This window comes from Numida meleagris, chromosome 10, assembly GCF_002078875.1.
Source record: "Numida meleagris isolate 19003 breed g44 Domestic line chromosome 10, NumMel1.0, whole genome shotgun sequence".
Classification (NCBI taxonomy): Eukaryota; Metazoa; Chordata; class Aves; order Galliformes; family Numididae; genus Numida; species Numida meleagris.
Genome location: NC_034418.1, coordinates 1,903,266 through 1,921,268, shown reverse-complemented (window position 1 = coordinate 1,921,268; position 18,003 = coordinate 1,903,266). Strand labels below are relative to the sequence as shown.

The window sequence follows — 18,003 nt, the reverse complement described above, 5'->3', positions numbered from 1 at the left end:
ACTGCAGCTCAGAAATGTTTTTAAGCGTCTGCATCTTAAAATGTCTTTTAGTTCATCACCTGTTCCAACTTTACAGTAATGTAAAAATAAATCAATTTCTCAACTGCATCACTTCTTCTGCTTAAATAAATGTTACAGGCAATCTTGTTCACTCCTAGTTTGAAAACTTGTATCACATTTGTTATATTTATTTTGTGGCTTTTGTCTGTAAATTATACCCTGTTTAGAGGCATGGTAACCACGGTGCAGGGGGAGGGATAATGGCCTAGGTCAAATCAAAGCAGGATGGGATTCCGAAGTTCTTCCTTTCAGTGTAGTGCCTTATCCATATGACCTCCCTGCTGGGTTGCTTGCTTCTGTTTACACTAAAAGCAGCACTGAGATATGGTCTCAGTTTTCAGTTGAGTCTATAAGTTTCTGTCTTTTTTAGGTTCTAAAGACTACCAGCTGGTTACATGGTCCCGTGATCAGACTCTGCGGATGTGGCGGATTGACTCTCAGCTGCAGAGGGTATGTAAACACTCTAAAACCATAGGCAGTTTTCTTACAGGCTGGACTCACCTCCCTTTCCTTGCACTCCCAGTCACTCTTCTAACATCCTACAGCTGCAGACACAGAGCAGCAAGCTGCCACTTCACTTCCCCCTTCAGCTCCAGCCCAGATGTGATGAGAAACGTCCCCAGGGAGGCCTGTGCTGAGGCCTCTCTGTGCCTTTGCAAAGCCACTTTATCATGTAGCAGTAAGCATACAAGGCTTTGGGGAAGGCAGAGATCAGTCACTGCCCGATTGCCTCTGAAGATGCCACCTCTGTGGCTGCCAGACTATTCTTGGCATTCTAGGTATCAGGTAAATGCAGGAATCACACCCTCTGCTTCCTCTCATGTTGCCACTGACTCTTGGCCAGGTGCAGGCAGGAGGAATTCTGGTGTTTTGCTGTCTGGCCGCAATTACAAAATACTAAAGCAAGCTAGGACAGCTCTGCTGGGTCAGAGCAGAGGGTTCATACAGCCAGGATGGCCCATATTGCCCTATTTGTCTCATCTTCAGCTGTGGATGTCTTGGAAGAGGGTAAGAATGAAGCAAGTATCGAGTGACATTTCTCTCAAATGCCCTCCCGTTCTCCTGTAGTTTACAGCTTAGACGCCTACCAAGCCTGCCATCTTTGTATTTGGTAGAGCTTGATGGGCTTCACTTCCATAGATTTGTTCTGTCTTCCTGGACTCGTGTACATATGTCGTCCTAAACGTGCTGTGAACAAGGAGTTTCATGGCTTTTCAGCATGTTGTATGGGAAGACAGCTCCTTTCATTTGTTAATTTTGCTACCTGCTAGTTTTTTTCTGGTACGTACTTGCTCTTAACATTGAAGATGAAATGAGCAATCAGTCTTACACGAACTTGTCTGTAGATTTGTCATATAGACCTGTTGCCTGTAGGTCTCAGCTGCCTTCTTTGCCTAGTCAAAACATCCTGATGTCCTTCATCTCCCATGTGAGAATTTTGATCATCCTTTTGCGTTTCGTGACCCTTTTTCAGCTCTGCTACTTTTTGGGATGGGGATCAGAATGTTGTTCTTAGCAAAGATTTCCCAGTATTCAGTTTGCTTTTAAAATGTTGGGTGTAATTGCATGAAAACATCAGCTTATTCTGATCTGTATGTCTTGCTCCATCAGTCAGCTTGAACTTGTCATTTTTTGCCTATATGCATTGCTTTATATTTATTTGAACCAAAGTTCATCTTTCCTGTCAGGTCCTTCTTTGACTGTTGGTAGTCAGCCACTATGTTACTACCCCGAATAACCTGGTGGCATCAGCAAACCTGGTCATGTCGCTATTCACCTCCTATTCTAGGTTTTTTATGAATATGTTGAGAAGCATGTGTCCCAGCACAGATCCTGCAGGAGTCCTGCAGGTCTGTAACAAACCTTCTCTGTGAAAAGTGACCCTTTATGCCTACATGATATAGCTGTGAATAGTTTATTTCTGTCCTGCCTTTAAACCAATTGTTTGTCTGTATCAAAGACTTCACTCATCCTCTGCTGGTTCCTGCTCCCCTCTTGTTCTTGGTCTTTATAAAGCTACACACGATGGCATGTTGCTGGTGACCAGTACTGTAATTTGCTATGTTATAACCTTATCCTTTCTTCTCCCTGTGTTTCTTCTCTTCATCTCCTGTTTTCTTGTGCCAAACTTATGTTTTAAGTTTTCATGGTCTCTTTTTGGGACAGAATGTAAAGCACTAGGGCTTATAGTATTTACCTGGGCCTCCTAATTCTTCAGAAGTGTGAATATCAAAAGCAGAAAGCATGCTGCTGTCACATATGATCTAAAAATTGACTTTTGACATGCACACACACACACATTAATTAAAAGTGTTAAAGGCATATCGGTTTTAGTTTAAAGTAAAACCTCTGTTACTTAGGCTGGTTATGTCAATTAAGTGACTCCATAAGCAAGCAAGGCACTCAGAAGTGACAACAGGGAGAATGCTGGAAAGAGGAAAAACAGCCTATCTTGTCAAAGAAATAATGCCAAGGTTTGTGACTGTAGAGTGCGCAGACTCACCTTGCAAATCCAGAAATTAGTTGTTTAGTGTTGGCTTTTCTTTGTTTTCTGTTGTGCGGCATGTTGGTGTGCTTGTTCTTTTCAGCTGTGTGCTAATGATATCCTGGATGGAGTTGATGACCTCATCGATGGGATTTCTCTTCTGCCTGAGCCGGACAAGACCCTTCAACCCCAGGACTCTGAGCCCCAACATAACTCTGGGCACGGGGATGAGGAAGGTGAGGCAAGTGATGAGTTGGGGAACTCAAACACCAGCTCTCTTTGTATTGGGAAGAAGATGCATCATGGCCTACGAAAATAACACTATAGGTAGAGCAGAAACTGGTGTTGTTTCAAAGATTAACAGATTCCAGTCCGAACGGAGAGAGAACATGAGGGCTTTCTCAGGATTGTCCTACCAAATCTTTTCTCCTCCAGCACAGTGATGTCATTCTAGTTGTAAAATAAATCTCTTCCTTGTCACTAGTAGCATTTAATAGCATTGCCTTTAGGTCATCTTTGTGGCTTCCCGCCAAAAATAAGGTAATCAGAAAATCACTTCTGGTTCTTAAGAATGCATTTCAGTTTAAGCTGAGAGACGAATGAGATCCATGGGAAAGGGAGGTTCATGGATAAAGTGCAGTGACACAAACTGCTAGCCTAGTATCTAAATCCTTCTGCCACAGTCAGGATGTGAACGGATCTAAGAAGGACGCTGACATATTTGCAGTGTCTTCTCCCATCTACCAAAGTAGTATGGAGAGAGCTGCTTGTTTTTTCTTTTTTTTTTTTCACGTGCTGGGGAGAGGTGATTGAAGGCTAGCAGAGCAGAGGGAGAGGGCTGTTAGCTCTACCCCATGAGTACCAGACAGCTGGATAGAGCTTCGCAGTGAGCATTGATTTGACTTTATGGAAGAGAAAGCAAACAGAGGCAGGCATGTGGAGCAAGGCTTGTGTGGTTAAGGCTCTGGCCAGGTTAAACATTCAGGGTAATAGTGTTTGAAGAGATTAGAATAAAACAGAAGAGGCTGCAGCAGCTGAGACCCAAGGTGGTGATGTGCACATGGAAAAAGCCATCTAAAGAGGTTTCTATATCTAAAGGAAGAAGAGGAAGAAGAATTGGGTGCTCCCATGTCTGTGTCAGCTTGGGTTTAAATTCACAGTTCCTTTCTATACTGAAGCAGGGTGTTACAGTGGATCTCCATGTGGCAGGTTTACAGGAAAGCAATTTAATTCTCCTTTTGGGTTACCAGCAAGCTGAAGAGAAGGTGAGGGAATGGTCTAATAACTGTTCTCTGAATCACAGAGGCAACCGTGAGGTCCCTTAGGGGAGCTCTTCCTGACACTAGAAGTTTTCTGCCTAGTGAAGTTCCTCTGTAGCCTTCCTGTATGGTCGCAGAACAAGTTTCTAAAGGTTGCCAGCACTCCTGTCTACCTGAGGATTTTATAAAATGATAGCAGATGTTCTGGCTATCTGTGCTCACCGTGAGCAATCCTGTATGAGGAAGCATAGCCTCTCTTGCTCCAGCTGGGAGTATTAAGAGAAGGGTTGTCATTCTGACTACCTGATCGCTCCAGTGGAGAGGGTCTTTCACTGTCCCTGACAAGGCCGCATCCATGGTGTGGCTTCTGTATAGGTCTGGTTTTGGTTCAGGCCCAGTGAGGTTTCCTTTGTTGCAAAGGGAATTAAAATGACTTTTCTGTGGCAGAGTAGATTTTGCTGCAAATGGTATGATTTCATGATCAGTGCACAAGTAAGTCTCTAGGTAGGAATTTCAGTTCTTTGTAGTCCACAAGCAATTGTGGACTGTTGATGTAAGCCACCCTGGAGGTGGCTTAATTTCCACTGCAAAGTCTCCATGTTAGATTAGTAAAGCACTTTGGGGGATCTTTGAAGAGAACAGTGCTCTGCAGATAAATCGGAAAGCACACCAGCTGTGTCTTCAGTGTACAGCTCTCCTCGCTGGCTGTTGCCTATAAAGGATCGTTAGGAATCTGGACAGATATGTGGGCTTTTGGAGATTAGAAACTAATTGAAAAGGAGGAGGGGGAGAAGACTAAGGGAAGACAGTGCCCATTTTTTGGAACCTCGGAGATGGCTTTTTAGTTAAGCTGTGGTGGTGTCTTTGAGCTAGAAATAATTATCTTCCCTGAGAGCCACTGATCTTTAATCCTTTTTCAACTCCCTATTGCGAAGTATATATAAGCACTATAATAAAATCACAAACAGGAATGGTTAGCTAAGCATCCTACCTATCCAAATTCAGCAACCAGCTGGGCAGCAGTAAAGCCAGATATATTTGTCCCAGCAGCAAAGACAGTGACTTTCAGGCAAACCCCTGTAAAAGGGTAGCTTTTTGCATTTCTTGTTTTCTGTTTTCTCACTAAGAATAGTCTGTGTGAGATCAAGGTGAGAATGACAGCTGAGTAAATGGGACATCCCTTGTATCTTTTGATGATGTTTCCAAGGACACGTTTGGCCTTCTTTGGAAGGGTTGCCACAGCAAAACCCCCTTCAACGGGAGCTTCACCTGTCCTAATGGAGGCATGTAGGGGTCAAGGCAAGAGCCAGCCAGACACAGCAGGCAGTGACCAATTCTTCTGAAACTCAGTCAGATTGGCTATCTTAACCATAATTCCTTGTGCCCAGCAGCACTTGCCCAGCTTTTTCAATATATTCTTTGTTTGAGAGGCTATTGTCCTTCTGAAAAATACTGACAGTGGTAGAGGACAGCTAGATCCGGCACTTAAATGAGCCATTAAGGACTGTTCACTAGAATGCTTTACAACATTAAATGGGCACTGCTGCTGTAAATTAATTAAACCTCTCCTAAGGCCAGAAATACCCTCTCCTGCCTCCCAAAGCCTTATTCATCCAATTCCTTTGGACGCATTCCCTGAAAGCCAAGAGCGGTGGAGTGTGAATCCCAAAGACCAGAGCTCCTCCTGGAGACTGCTTTGGCAGTAGTTCTTTCCTGCTGGACCAAGAGGCTCCAGTTCATCTGTTCGTGTCTGGCAGTGCTGTGCAGGGAGGAGGTGGTGTCTCAACTGAGTAGAGACCAGACCATTTAGGGCTTCATAGAGTACAGATGGCTTCTGTAACCTTCTTGGGAAACCAGTGTGCAGACAGATTGTTTGTTTGTTTTATGAACAAGGCTCTGAAGTCTTCCTCTAAATGACAGCTTAGACTCCAGCTTACAGGGCTCTGCCAGGTAGAACTCATGCTTTCATATATCAAAAAACAGCCTGTTTTCTTGGCTGCCTTTTGGCATTGCATGCCAAAGGTCTGCTCTAACTTGCCTCTGCCTGTACCGCATCTTTTCTGTCAGCCTTAAAAGAAGACTTCCTGAATGACCTTCTGGTGGGAAAGAAAACAGACCAACTGGGGCTGCCTCAAACGCTGCAGCAGGAGTTCTCACTGATCAACGTGCAGATCAGAAATGTCAACGTGGAGGTAGTTTCCTTTCACTACTTTGCTAGAAGGGGATATGGGCGAGCTGGCTCGTCAGAGCCTTCTGAAGGGAACTCTCCTGCTGCAGTGACTGCTGCCTGTAAGCAAGGTTTATTTTGAGCTGTAGAGATCCTTTTGGCCATGGGTAGTAGAAAAGAGGATAATCTCAAACACTGGGAGTGAGGGAGGTATTTCAGCATAGTAACCATGCTGGCACTGGCCCCAAGGAGGCTGGAGTGTTTTTTTCTTCTGCCAAAACTGCAAAGTGGCTTGTTCCAGTACGTGCAGCTGATCTCATTTCAACTGGTTCTGAACTCAGTCAGATCAGCCTTCACTGTCCCACACTCTGGCCCTCAGTTTTGGCACCTCCCTTGCACAGCAGAGCCTCTTCTGTGCATAGAGACTGACTGGAGGCCCAGGGCAGTGCTGGAATGGCAGGCTTGGGGCTGCTGCCTGACATCCTTCCCTACCACTGTGGTTTCACATCCTCAGATACCTTCCTGAGAGTCCTATATGGTATTTGGTGCCTGTTACTACTGCACCAGACCTGAAGTGCTCCGTGGCCGAGGGCAGGGGTGTGGGGTGCGGCAGCTGTTGGGAGCAGCCTGACTCCTGCTGCAGCCTGGGCTGGCAGGAGTCTCCAGATGCTGCTGGACTGGCAGTCTGCTGGTGAAAGCTGTTCCCTGTTTTTTTTGCTGTCACTGTGTTCATTGCCCTTGACAACAGCACAACTTCATCTTATGGGTGTGCAGGGGAATCAGCCCCTCAGCATGAATTGAAGCCACTGCAAGTTTAAAGGTCCTTGGAGATCTGAATGCAAAGCAGTTGCTTTTCCTCACGCAGATGGATGCGGTGAATCGTAGCTGCACAGTGTCAGTGCACTGTGGCAACCACAGAGTCAGGATGCTGGTGATGTTCCCTGTCCAATATCCCAATAATGCTGCACCATCCTTCCAGTTCATCAACCCGACTTCCATCACTGCTTCCATGAAGGCCAAGCTGCTGAAGGTATGTGGTCCTACAGCTAGACGCATGCTCGACACCTGGTGTCTGGACTTCTGACAGTCAGACCTTGCTGAAGATATACCTCAGACTGCCATTTGAACTAATGTATTTTGGAGCCTGTAGGATGAGGTATTTGTTGGCCTTGCAGCCCAGTACTTTTCCTCACTGATGCTTTTTGAACACGTGTTTTTCTCTGCAACTTGGTGTCACTGTGATGTGTATTGCCTGAGGATCCCTAACATCCTTCTAGAACAGTTGCCCCAAGCCCCATAATGGACAAAATGACCAGCAAAGTATCCGGTTGGAGAAGGATGGTATTTCTGAGCTGGCACGTTGCTTCTTGCTCACCTCCAGGAACTGTTTTAAACTTTTTGCACAGATCCCTCTAATTTCAGGCCAAGTGTTTGACCAACTGGGGTAGGAAGTCCTATTGCTGCTGAAATCCCTTCTCCAGCAGCAAGGGCTACTCTCCCTTGCCACTCCTGTAAGAGCACTAGGAAAGCAGGCTTATTTTACCTTTGGACCACAAAGAAAGGATGAAGTGCTAGGCAATTTCCTAATGTGAAGCAGATAGAGGTAGTGACAGAGAGCGTTGCTGGCTTTGGACTCGCTGTCCTTGCATTTTGTTGTGTTCTGCTCAAAGCAGAGGAGAGGATCACAGATACTTTGTGTCTTCCTTGGAGAGGTGAGGTTCTTTTTTTTTATTTGACTGCTGCAGAAATGGTTTGTGTTTGAATCCAAAGGAATGGTGAGAAGTTGCTCTTTAAGGAGAAGAAGCAAGAACCAGGGATTTCAAAGTGTACGAGTATCTCAGTCTTCGATAGTTTGGTTCTCCCAAGTCTGAGAGTGTTATGTTTAGGGCTGCAGTGGCTACCTTGGAGCAAAGTCGGCTCAGGCTTAGGCCTAAGCTTGTCCATCAGGCAGATGAGTCTGTCTGGGTTCCTTCTTGAAAGAGCTGGATCCAGTTTGCCACAAACTGGTGTGGAATGTATGAGCTACAGTAATACAGAAGCCCAAATCCTGGATCAGAGTGTGCTGAAGCTAGGTGAACCCTCAGTGCTCTCATCAAAGGTCAGTCATGCTTTCCTTGAAGCAAACCACACATCAGTGTCTAAGTGTGGCTCCAGTGGGTGTTCTGGGATGTCTCTGGTCCTGTAATCTCATGAGGCTGGCAACTTTGCTGCTCTGCAGACGAAAAAGGATGTGGGAAGGTGCAGATGTAACCATGACTCAAGCTGCATCTTGCATGTATTCCAGATACTGAAAGACACTTCTCTGCAGAAAGTGAAGCGGAACCAGAGCTGCCTGGAGCCCTGCCTGCGTCAGCTTGTCTCCTGGCTGGAGTCTGTCGTGGTATGGAGAATTGCATGGGCTTTCTGCCCTACTTTGTTGTCTTCTCCCACATCCCACGCTTCTGACTCTGCGCTGAGAGTCTGGCCTCATTAGGCATGTAAATAGACCCCTGTGACTGGCTGATAGCTTTGTGTAAGTTCTTGTGGTTAATGTTGAAGAAAACTGAGTGGATGATGTTTCCGAAAATCAGGCCCTGAAGGTTTGCTGTTGTGGAGATACTCACTGATAATCAGGTTAGTGGAAGTTACTGTTGGTTGCAGCATCACAGTGGTGCTAGGTAGCTTCCCAGCTCCAAGCAGATCTCACCAACTGGCACAACATGGTTATCAGCTGTAGAAGAAAATGAGAGGTTTCAGGGAGCTGATGGATCCTTTCTTGTCTGAAAGGCAGTGGCAGATGTCTTTACCTTCTCAGTTCTATTCAAAGATCCTGCCAACCATAGGGCCTTTGTTTTCTTCCTTTGAACAAAGCTGTGAAAGTCTGTTTTTTCTAAAGCCTCGTGCTAAGGTTATGTAGGGTTGATACTGCAAATAAATGCAAGTCCTGCTCTGCCCTTAGCTGAGAGATCTGTGATATCTACTCAGCATCCCAGTGTCAGGTAATAGGTCTGTGTGTGGGTGTGGTGTACTGGAGTGTGTTTTTTTTAGCATTCAGAAAAAGATGAGTCTCCTCAGGTTTCTTTTTCAAGAGGTTTTGTTTATTCATCACAAATAAGGGATCTTTTTTTGTTGGTGGTGGTTTTTTGTTTAATTTAAAAAAAGTAATAATTTTTTGTTCCACATTGGAAGCTTATTTCTGTTTGGTTTCAGCAGTACTGCTGTGAGAGCTTTCACCACTGTATGGAAAATTGAGCCAGATGCTGTGCTTTTAAAGAATTCCTTTAGACCCGAGCTGTATCTTTTCCACTTGAATGCAAATTTCTGCCAACATTTCTCTGGGCAGACCTGAGGTCTCCCAGACTTTCATTCCAGGCTGACACCACCTGCCTTCCTCACTTCAAGATGCCCAACTTGCATTTGACACCCCCACAATTGTGTGGGGTGTCAAGATAGTCATTTTTAAGGAGACTTTGTCTTACCTGCATCTTTGAGGTACTGTGTTTTTCTCGGCTTTGTGTTTTGTTGTTGGGAGTCATATCTGAAGGTCAGATTTTCTATGTAGTTTTCCCTTGAGAGCACTGTTTCCACCCTAGTTGAGCTCTGCATTTCAACACAGCTGTGGTGGGAAAGAGCTCTCCAGACAAACAGCAGTGCAGAGGAGCACTTGGCTCAAAGGTGTGCATGCTTGCAAATGCTTTCGGAGCCAGAGTGGTAGCTGTGCTCTGTTCTTGATCTGCTTTGTCTCGAAGGAGAGACACCTGTGCGAGGCTGCTTGGTACAAGGATTCCCAGTGCTTCAGCTGGGTTTCCTCCCTGTGGCAGCAGGAACATGATCTTGGTTAACTTCTGTTTCAGAACCAAGAGGACAGCACGTCCAGCAACCCCTACGCTCTGTCCAACTCCGTAACAACCCCCTTGCCCACCTTTGCCCGGGTCTCCAATGCCTATGGCTCCTACCAGGACTCTAACATCCCATTTCCACGGACCTCTGGAGCCCGGTTCTGTGGTGCAGGTTAGCCCCATCACTGATACAATGACAGCCATCAGGAAAAGGGTGATTTTAACGTCTTGGGGAACAAGTGCCTCTGAACAAGTCAAGGCTTTGGTTGCTGCCATGCAAGGAGTATTAAATACTTTTAATGCAGATATGTTGTGATAGATTTACAGATAATGGGCCTAGTTAGCAACAGCTTGCCATTGGTATTGCATGTGGGATTTTAGGTTACAGATCTGGAAATCCAGGACTAATTGAAGAGATGGCCGTTGGCACGAGGCATGCCAAGGCACTGACACGTCTCTTCTTTTTCCAAAAGATGGGGAATAGCTTTTATCCTTCCATAGTTCCCTCCTACCCACATCAAGCTGCTGGATGTAGTCTGGCTCTCGGGTCTTCACAAAATTTCTGTAACTTTGGGTTACAGAAGGGGTTTTACCCCTTGTTAAAGGCCGTTCTTGTTACTAACCACTTTTCTCTCACTCTGTACCCTTTCCTTTATCCAAAATAGCTTTTCCAATGTTATTGGGAAACTTTCCTGAATTGGGAGATGGGGTACAGTCATGTCCAGGCTTCCAGGAGAGTTAAGATCTGAGTAAGAGCTGTTAAGTTTCACTGAGCTGTCTCAGATTCACACAGATCCTCTGGATCTACCTGCATCTTAGTTTGAGCATGTTTTGAAAGCTTCATTTCATACAGGTTTCACTGAATTCCTAGCATAAGTAAAATAATAATACTGCATTAAATAGGCTGAGTGAAACCTGATCAGTTTTAAAACTCTTGCACCAGAGTGAGTGGCTGAGGACACTTGAAATGCTAACAAATGGGGTAAAGCTTGTAAGAGGACTTTGAAGGTAGTGTTAGATGGCTCGGGTTGTCCTTTTGAAGAGATTTACCACCTCTTGTGGTTTCTTTGCATAGCTGTTAATCACCTCACTTGCATCTGGCGTATCAGAATGCTTGACAGTCCTGTTGAAGAGGTAAAGCACAGAAGTACATGTGTTAGCTCCTTCTACTGCCTTTTCTCCAACACCTGTGAGCCACTTGTGTTGGTGCTTCTAAGGTAGTCCCTCAACAAAACTGCTCTTTAAAGCATTTGAAAGAGGTGGATTTGAGTTGAGAAATCTGGATTTAGAAGCATTCAGGGTAATGGGTGGGCCTCCAGCCCCTTAGTGCCACCCCTGGGCAGTCTGTTCCTTGTGGCAGAATCTTTATTCTGTGTCCTGTCTCTGCAGGGTACCTGGTGTATTTCACGAGACCCATGACCATGCACCGTGCAGTGTCCCCAACAGAGCCCACACCCCGGTGAGTACCCTGCGTCGCTTTTAAGATGTTACAGTGCCACATGGGCAGGAAGGCAGACCCCAGTGCTGGAGCTATTGACCCTCAGGAAGTACTGTGTTAGCTGTGCCCACATCACGACGCCTGGTCCCATAGGTCCCAGCCCTCATCAGAGACCCCTTCTCTCAACATACCTAAAACACTAATCACAGCTTAGGTTAGAGGACTTGTTGGTCTGAGCCTTCAAGGCGTTTTGGTCAATGTAAGCTCCTGAAAGTGTGTTCTCTTGTTCCTAGGTCCCTGTCAGCTTTATCAGCATACCATAGTGGCCTCATTACTCCGATGAAGATCCGTACAGAGACTCCAGGCAATCTGCGTTTGTACAGCGGGAGTCCTACACGCAGTGAGAAGGAGCAGGTCTCCATTAGCTCCTTCTACTACAAAGAGAGGGTAAGTACCATGCCAAAAAGCCTTTCCTAATACTTCAGCTTTTGACTTGTATTCTTTTTTTATGGCTGTAAGCAGTGCTGGTAACGGAAGCTTCACGTTCCTCTTAGGAAGGCATCTTTTACAGACAGCTCTGTAAAAATGTTGCATGGATTTATCTAGTGTTAGTAACTTCTTTGCTGATCCTCTCTAGCATTTGACTTGCTTGTTTTGATATCGCTCAAGACTGACCGTTACAGCTTCCTTCAGTACATTACACTGTCTCCCTTTGCATTACATGGGGTTAAAATCTCACGCTTGAGAAGCTTTAGTCTCCATCAAAGTACTTTTTAGGCCATTCTGCTTTTCTCTGCACCCCTGATTTGTATAGCTGCAAAGGGCTGGGGATTTGCGAAGCTTACTGACAATCTCTCCTGGGCCTTGGGGTATATTTGAGTTATTTCTGTTACAGGTGTCTCTTTCAGGGATATGTGCCCCTTTGGACAGTTTTAAACAAAAAACGTCCCTTCATGACTCTCCAAAGATCTTCCAATACGTGTACCTCTGTTTTAGACATAGGTCTTGTTGTTACTACTGTTCACAAGCAAGGCTTTGGGGAAGAGTGGGATTGTTTCCTTCCAGGGTACATGGGGTGCAGAAGACCAGCTGGTAACTGTAGGGTAGTTCTGAAGTTAGATGGCCTGATGTGCCATGAGCACATCGGGCAGATGAGCAGATGCTGTGGGAGTAATCAGCCATGCAGCGTGCTCTGAAACAAGCTCCCTGCGCTTCAGCAGCGAGTGGTGTGGCTTGCAAAAATATGGTAAGCTTCTGCTGAGAGCCTGAGAATTCAGGGCATTCAGGCACTTTGTCATTGTTTTGTGGGCACACTTCTGCTGCAGCAAGGGAGAGCTTCCAGGTACCCAGAGAAAGCCGGGTGCTCCACAGCACACTGCTGCACTGGAGTGTGGGAGCTCCTGTCCCAGGAGCAGAGGAAGAATCAGAGCTTTGAGCTCTCATCCTTTCTTGGTGCTGGAAGAAGTCCTGATTTTTCCAGCAGTCCTGAACATGACAGCCAACCCTTCTGGGACTGTGTCCTGCTTACGTGATGCCAGTTAGTGGTTACACCTGCCAGCCATGGGGAGAGCTTCTGTCCCCGCTGCAGGTTTTGATTCCATACAGACCCCAGAAGACTCTTGGGGTCCACATTCTGTTATTTTTTTCCCCCACACAAACTTCTTTTGATGAGAAGATAAAATGATGCTGCCTGATACAGGAGTTACAGCCTATCCTGGTCTGTGCAAGAGAGTTTATTTAAAGAGCTACCTCTGTCCTCTGCAGTGTGCTCATCTCTGACACACAGCTCTCTAAGATGACAGACAAGGCTAAAAATAATGTGGAAGCAGCTTGGTGCAATTTCATGTGACCCGTCTCCCCAGTCCGTGTGGCAATGGTGACAAGATTTTTGTCAGGGTGGGGAAAAAATCTAGAGAACAAAGTGTGTGTCTAGGCATGTCCCCTGAAACCCAGGCAAATGCCTGTTCTCCAGCCCCATGCCAAGCTCTGTCCTCACACCCTGGGTTGGAAGAAGTGTGAGGGCCTTAGAAGGGAGTTAGCACAAATGTTCTGCAAATGAAATAGTTCTAAAAAGCCTCCATCTCCTTTCAGCAAAGGCTTTCTGGCTGTTCAGGAGTTGATGTGCCAGCCTTTGTAGATCAGTGCTAGATATTTTTGATGTTTAACTGTGAGGATTTTAAGGCATAAAAACCCCAGGGTCTGAATCTCGTTAGCTCCTCGCACTGAAGGTTGAATTTTTTATTTCCATTAAATAAAAAACTGAAATTTGGTGGCAAACCAAATCAGAAGTTCTGTAACTTCAGCCTCAAAAGTGAATTTCTCAGAGATAACCAGGTATTTAAACTTAAATCCCATGTAGCAATGCACTAGTGTTGCTACCTTTAACAACTAAATGGAATTTGTGCGTTGCTAGGTGGGGAATGTGTCATGTTCCCATAAGGAGATGCTGAGCACAGCAGAGATCTCCTTAGTAAACCATAGCCCAGCTACACCTGGTGCTGAGCTCCTTTAAAGACGTGTATTTATATACGCACATATCTTTCTCACTTTTTATTTGCACATGCACACTCCTCCAAAAAATAAAAATAATCATAATGCAGCAGTCCATCAGCAGTGCCCTGGCTGCAGGCTTCTCCCAGTGGTGAGCTGCAAGAGAAGGCAGAGGCCTGGGCCTGCCTGGTGATGCTGACTGCCTGTTAGCAGCTGAAAATAAATGTGAAGTACCTTGCACACAACACAAATAATCCTCTTCTTCCCCTTTTTATTGTGCTGACTCTCACAGAGGTATGACAGAAATATTTTTTTCCAGTTGAGTGCAGAATAATGTGCTTGGAGAGATTCAGTTTATTGTTACAATACTGCGTTGAGTACTTAATGAAATGTCTGCAGGTTCATAATGAAAGCCTTCTTTGGAGCTGTTCTGCATAGTCAATCAGTGATCTTGATTGCTCGCTCAACCTGAATGAATTCCTCAGCCCATAATGGCAATTTCCACGTTGCCCTGCCAGGCAGCAGGGTCTCTGCATCCCTTTAATATCCTGACATTTGCCTTTTATTGCTTTTGAAATGAAAGTGAATGATTGCAGCAGGTTCCAGTGGAAGAAGTCCTGGAGGATGCTGGATGTTAAAGGGACGTCTGAGTAAACAGGAGTTTTTTTTATAGAGCTTGCTGCAGATTTCTGTGCCAGACAGCTGTGTTAAAGATGTTAAATGCAGCTGAGGCAGCACTGAGCCACCTCCTTCTTTATCTAAGAGGGAGGAAAACTGGTTAGAGCAGGAGCCTGTCATGTGGGGCACCGTGGGGTTGTTCTCTCTTCTGCTGTCAATGCACAGTATGAACAAGGTCATGTCACTGCAGCTCGGTGCTTGTTGCAGCAGTACGATTCCATTGGAAGACTGCTCAGATTTGAGGTCGCTGCAGTCCTTCCGTAGAGCAGCCCACACTTTGCCCGGTCTGTAGGTAACGTACAGCACAACTGTGCATGGATGAAAGTGGAGATCTTGTTTTGCAACTGCCATTGTGTAACAGAACCATGGGGAACAGTATCTTTTACTCTGCTGGTTCGGAGCACTTTTCATTTCGGTTTATTTACCTTTGTCTTTAATTTTCTTGGTGTCTTTCTTCCCTTTTCCTGGGTATAACGTTTTCACATGCAGATGTCTCCTCGCTCTGCCCGGCGACGTTGGTCCATACAAGCAGTTAACGACTTCCCGGTACTGTGCGCTGTGCTAATACTGTCCTTGACACAACCCTGTCTTCTGCTCAAGGGCCCAAGAATAAAATGCCACCTGCCTGCCTTTGAGTAACCTGCACAGTGGTGGGGGACCTGCGCTCCACACAGGGCCTAGGGCTTCAGTAAGTGCATGAGTAAGTGGGCAGGAGCAGACACGAACTCAAAGGGTACAAACACCGCCTTATATATAACATGCCTATGGTACCTGGCCTTGCAGTCAGGAAAGGATGCCAAGGGGTAATTTGAAGTTTAAGAAAGGATCAACCTCTAAGAAGCATGCACTGAGAAGAGTGCACTGCAGAGGAGTTGAGTGATTATTATTATTATGCGTCATCAGCCAACTGATGAGGCTGACATGAGAACACCTCATCTCTGAAAAAGGTGAAGCCCTTCTGGAGAGGGAGGAGTTGCTGGAAAATAATATTAAAGAGCATCAAGCTGCTGGCATGGCATTGCTTAAGAGCTGTGGAAGAAGCAAACCGGTTGAGCTGCTGATAGTGATCTGTCATCTCATTAAAACGAGCGTGTGCATTGCTCCAGAAATGCCTTATTTCCTGGAGCAATAACTAAGATTTCTCCTTAATTCATGATCTTCTCCAGCACTTAAAATTGCACCACTCTGCATTCGGTTGAGGTGCAACACTGGCTGGTGCTCCCTCCTCCTGGCACCTGCCCTTCCAAGACTGCTTTGACAGTCATTTTCCTTTAGACCACTTGTCCCTAAGGCTTGAACATCATTCATGTGAACGTCTTGTTAATATCGGCCTTGCTCAAGCTGCACTGTGAATTTCAGCAGTTACTATCTCATCAGTCATCTGCCAAGCATAGGGGAAGTCTGGAAGACTCCAGTTCAATTTAAAGATGATTTCTTTAGGTCTGTGTGAACAACTGTTTTTCACAGGTGTTTGCCTTCATGCTATCTCTTCAAGACAGCAGGGAGTAAAATAGAGTCCCGTAACACCTAATTTAACTTGGTATAATGGGATCAAGCCTTCCTAATTACAACAGCGCTGAGTCTATACCAGCAAATAATAGGTGAGAGAAACCAGAAGAAATTTACGTGACTCCAAGTCTTCTTCTGAAGAGCGAAGGAAATGTGAGTACTGGAGGCAAGAAATGAAGTTCTACATTGGATTAGGAATTGACTAAAAGAGAGAAAACCAGGCAAGAGCTTGCCAGATTTTGGCGCGATAAACCGTGGTTCACCAAGGACCTTAGCTGAGTTTGCTTACCACTGGCTTGGAAGGAAGAGCAAGTGGTGATGTGATAAAGTTATCTTTTTGTGCAACGTACTTATTTTTAAGGTATGCAGGATAATCCAAGCCTTCACGTGCTGATTGCATTTGTGGATAACCTTTGGAAGAGCCTAATCCTGCTCTCCTAAGTGGGCAGTGGTGCCCAAGGTGAAGACATATGGAAGAAAAAGAATCACTCCTACTGCGGGGCGGTGATTTTTGACCTCTTTGTGGAAGTGCCTGGTGCTGCTGGAGATGCTGTGAGCTGTAAATGTGGATTATTTTGAGATAAAATCCAGGCAGTGCTGCACGAGGAGTTAATCTGCAGGCAGTTGTTCGGAATAAAGGAACCTGCAGGGAGGCAGCAATTTCAAAATTTTATTTAAAAAAATAAATTCTTAGAAGCAGCTTGAAACCTGGCTTTGAATTTGCTTAACTCTTTTTTTTGTAAATACCTTAATGCAGCTTAATCTCTGGCATTGAGCCTCTTCCCTTTGGTCTGCAACCTTTCCCTTTGCCCTGCTAACACCAGCCGGGAGGTTTTGCATATGGCGATGTGAACCAGGCACTCTGCATTTCACAGAGTTAACTTCCAGTGCTGCCTGCCTCAGCAGGACCTGAAGGCACACACACCCCACAGCCCAGCATCCTTTCCAAGCAGGCATGCAGCACTTTGTACCTACTTCTGCTGAGTATGCAGTGATGGTGGTTGCTACGAAGCAGTTGGTGGCTTATTCTTGGGCTGTCTGTTTCTACATGTAACCCATTTACTGCCATCGTTATCACCTCAGACTGCAGCAAATTACAGCCTTGGGTATGGTAGTGCAGGTGCAGGCTGGCTTTTTTAGTCATCATTCAGTGCTGTTCCCTGCTGTCACCTCCAACCCCATGATTGTCCTAAATGCTCTGGTTTCTTTCCTTCTGGTGCTCCGAGGAGCTGGTGAGCCTTAATTTGCTATCGCCACAGCTATTTTCTTTCTTTTCTTCCTTTCCTTAAGCTCTCAGGAGCAGCTGGGTAGACGCAGTTCACCCTGGCCCAGACTCTGGGTTGCAGATAGAAGTGCTGGGGCAGTGCAGAAGGCCTGTGTCTTTGCCCGTAGTTAGCTTGGTGTGTGCATGCTGATTTGCTTCCGCTCCAGCCGTTGTGTTCCCTGCTCCCCTCTGTCACCTGTGCTCCAGCCCCTAGGAAGAGACGTGTCTCCTGTCCCACCCTAATGCCTGTGAGCCTTGCTAACTCCGCAGTGGAAGATTCTCACCGGAGCAGACTTGGAGTGGAAGGAAGAGAGGAACCTTGTGGTTGGCCTTGGCCAGCCAGACCCAAGCTAGAGCTCTCCTTGCCTTTGAACCCCTTGCTGCAGAGGCCATCCTGAGTTTTGAAAAAGTGTGACCTGCAGAACTGTGGCTGTACCCTTGACTTTATGATTTTCTTTTATCACAGTTCAAGGGGCAGGAAGCAGTGGCACTGGCAGGGCACGTGGCCATGGGCCAACCCTGCTGCTGGAGCTGCACCAGTAGAGGATTAGGGCTTCCCTGTTGGCCACTAACCAGGTAGAGCTAGGAGGAAAAAAGCAGGAAGATTTTGTGAGTTCGGGCTTTCATGGGGCTCTGATGCATTTAGTGTCTTCATTTGTCTGGTGGTATGCTAACAGCAAGCAGTGGAAACCATTCATGGGATCTCTTTTCCATGCTCATTCTCATTTGTTGTCATTCTCAAAAAAAAAAAGTGACAATTGCCTGTGGAAAGTGATATGTGTTGTCCATGTTTCTGGTCTTTGCAATACCTGTTGACCTGCTGGGAGGCTTGTTC

The 18,003-nt window shown here is 45.8% G+C and overlaps 1 protein-coding gene across 4 annotated transcripts in view; it reads left to right on the top strand.

The window, feature by feature from the left end:
• The window catches only part of WDR59 (WD repeat domain 59), a 49,288-nt gene that overhangs the window by 19,642 nt on the left and 11,643 nt on the right, over positions 1-18,003 (top strand). For 2 of the 4 annotated variants that reach the window (XM_021408895.1, XM_021408897.1), the window contains 8 exons: positions 431-510; positions 2,649-2,793; positions 5,872-5,996; positions 6,837-7,001; positions 8,256-8,351; positions 9,805-9,961; positions 11,179-11,248; positions 11,521-11,674. In XM_021408895.1, the coding sequence (XP_021264570.1) occupies positions 431-510; positions 2,649-2,793; positions 5,872-5,996; positions 6,837-7,001; positions 8,256-8,351; positions 9,805-9,961; positions 11,179-11,248; positions 11,521-11,674 (992 nt within the window). Of the gene's footprint in view, positions 1-430; positions 511-2,648; positions 2,794-5,871; positions 5,997-6,836; positions 7,002-8,255; positions 8,352-9,804; positions 9,962-11,178; positions 11,249-11,520; positions 11,675-14,884; positions 14,942-18,003 lie in introns of all 4 variants that reach the window. The other 2 variants (XM_021408899.1, XM_021408896.1) reach the window with 2 other exon arrangements.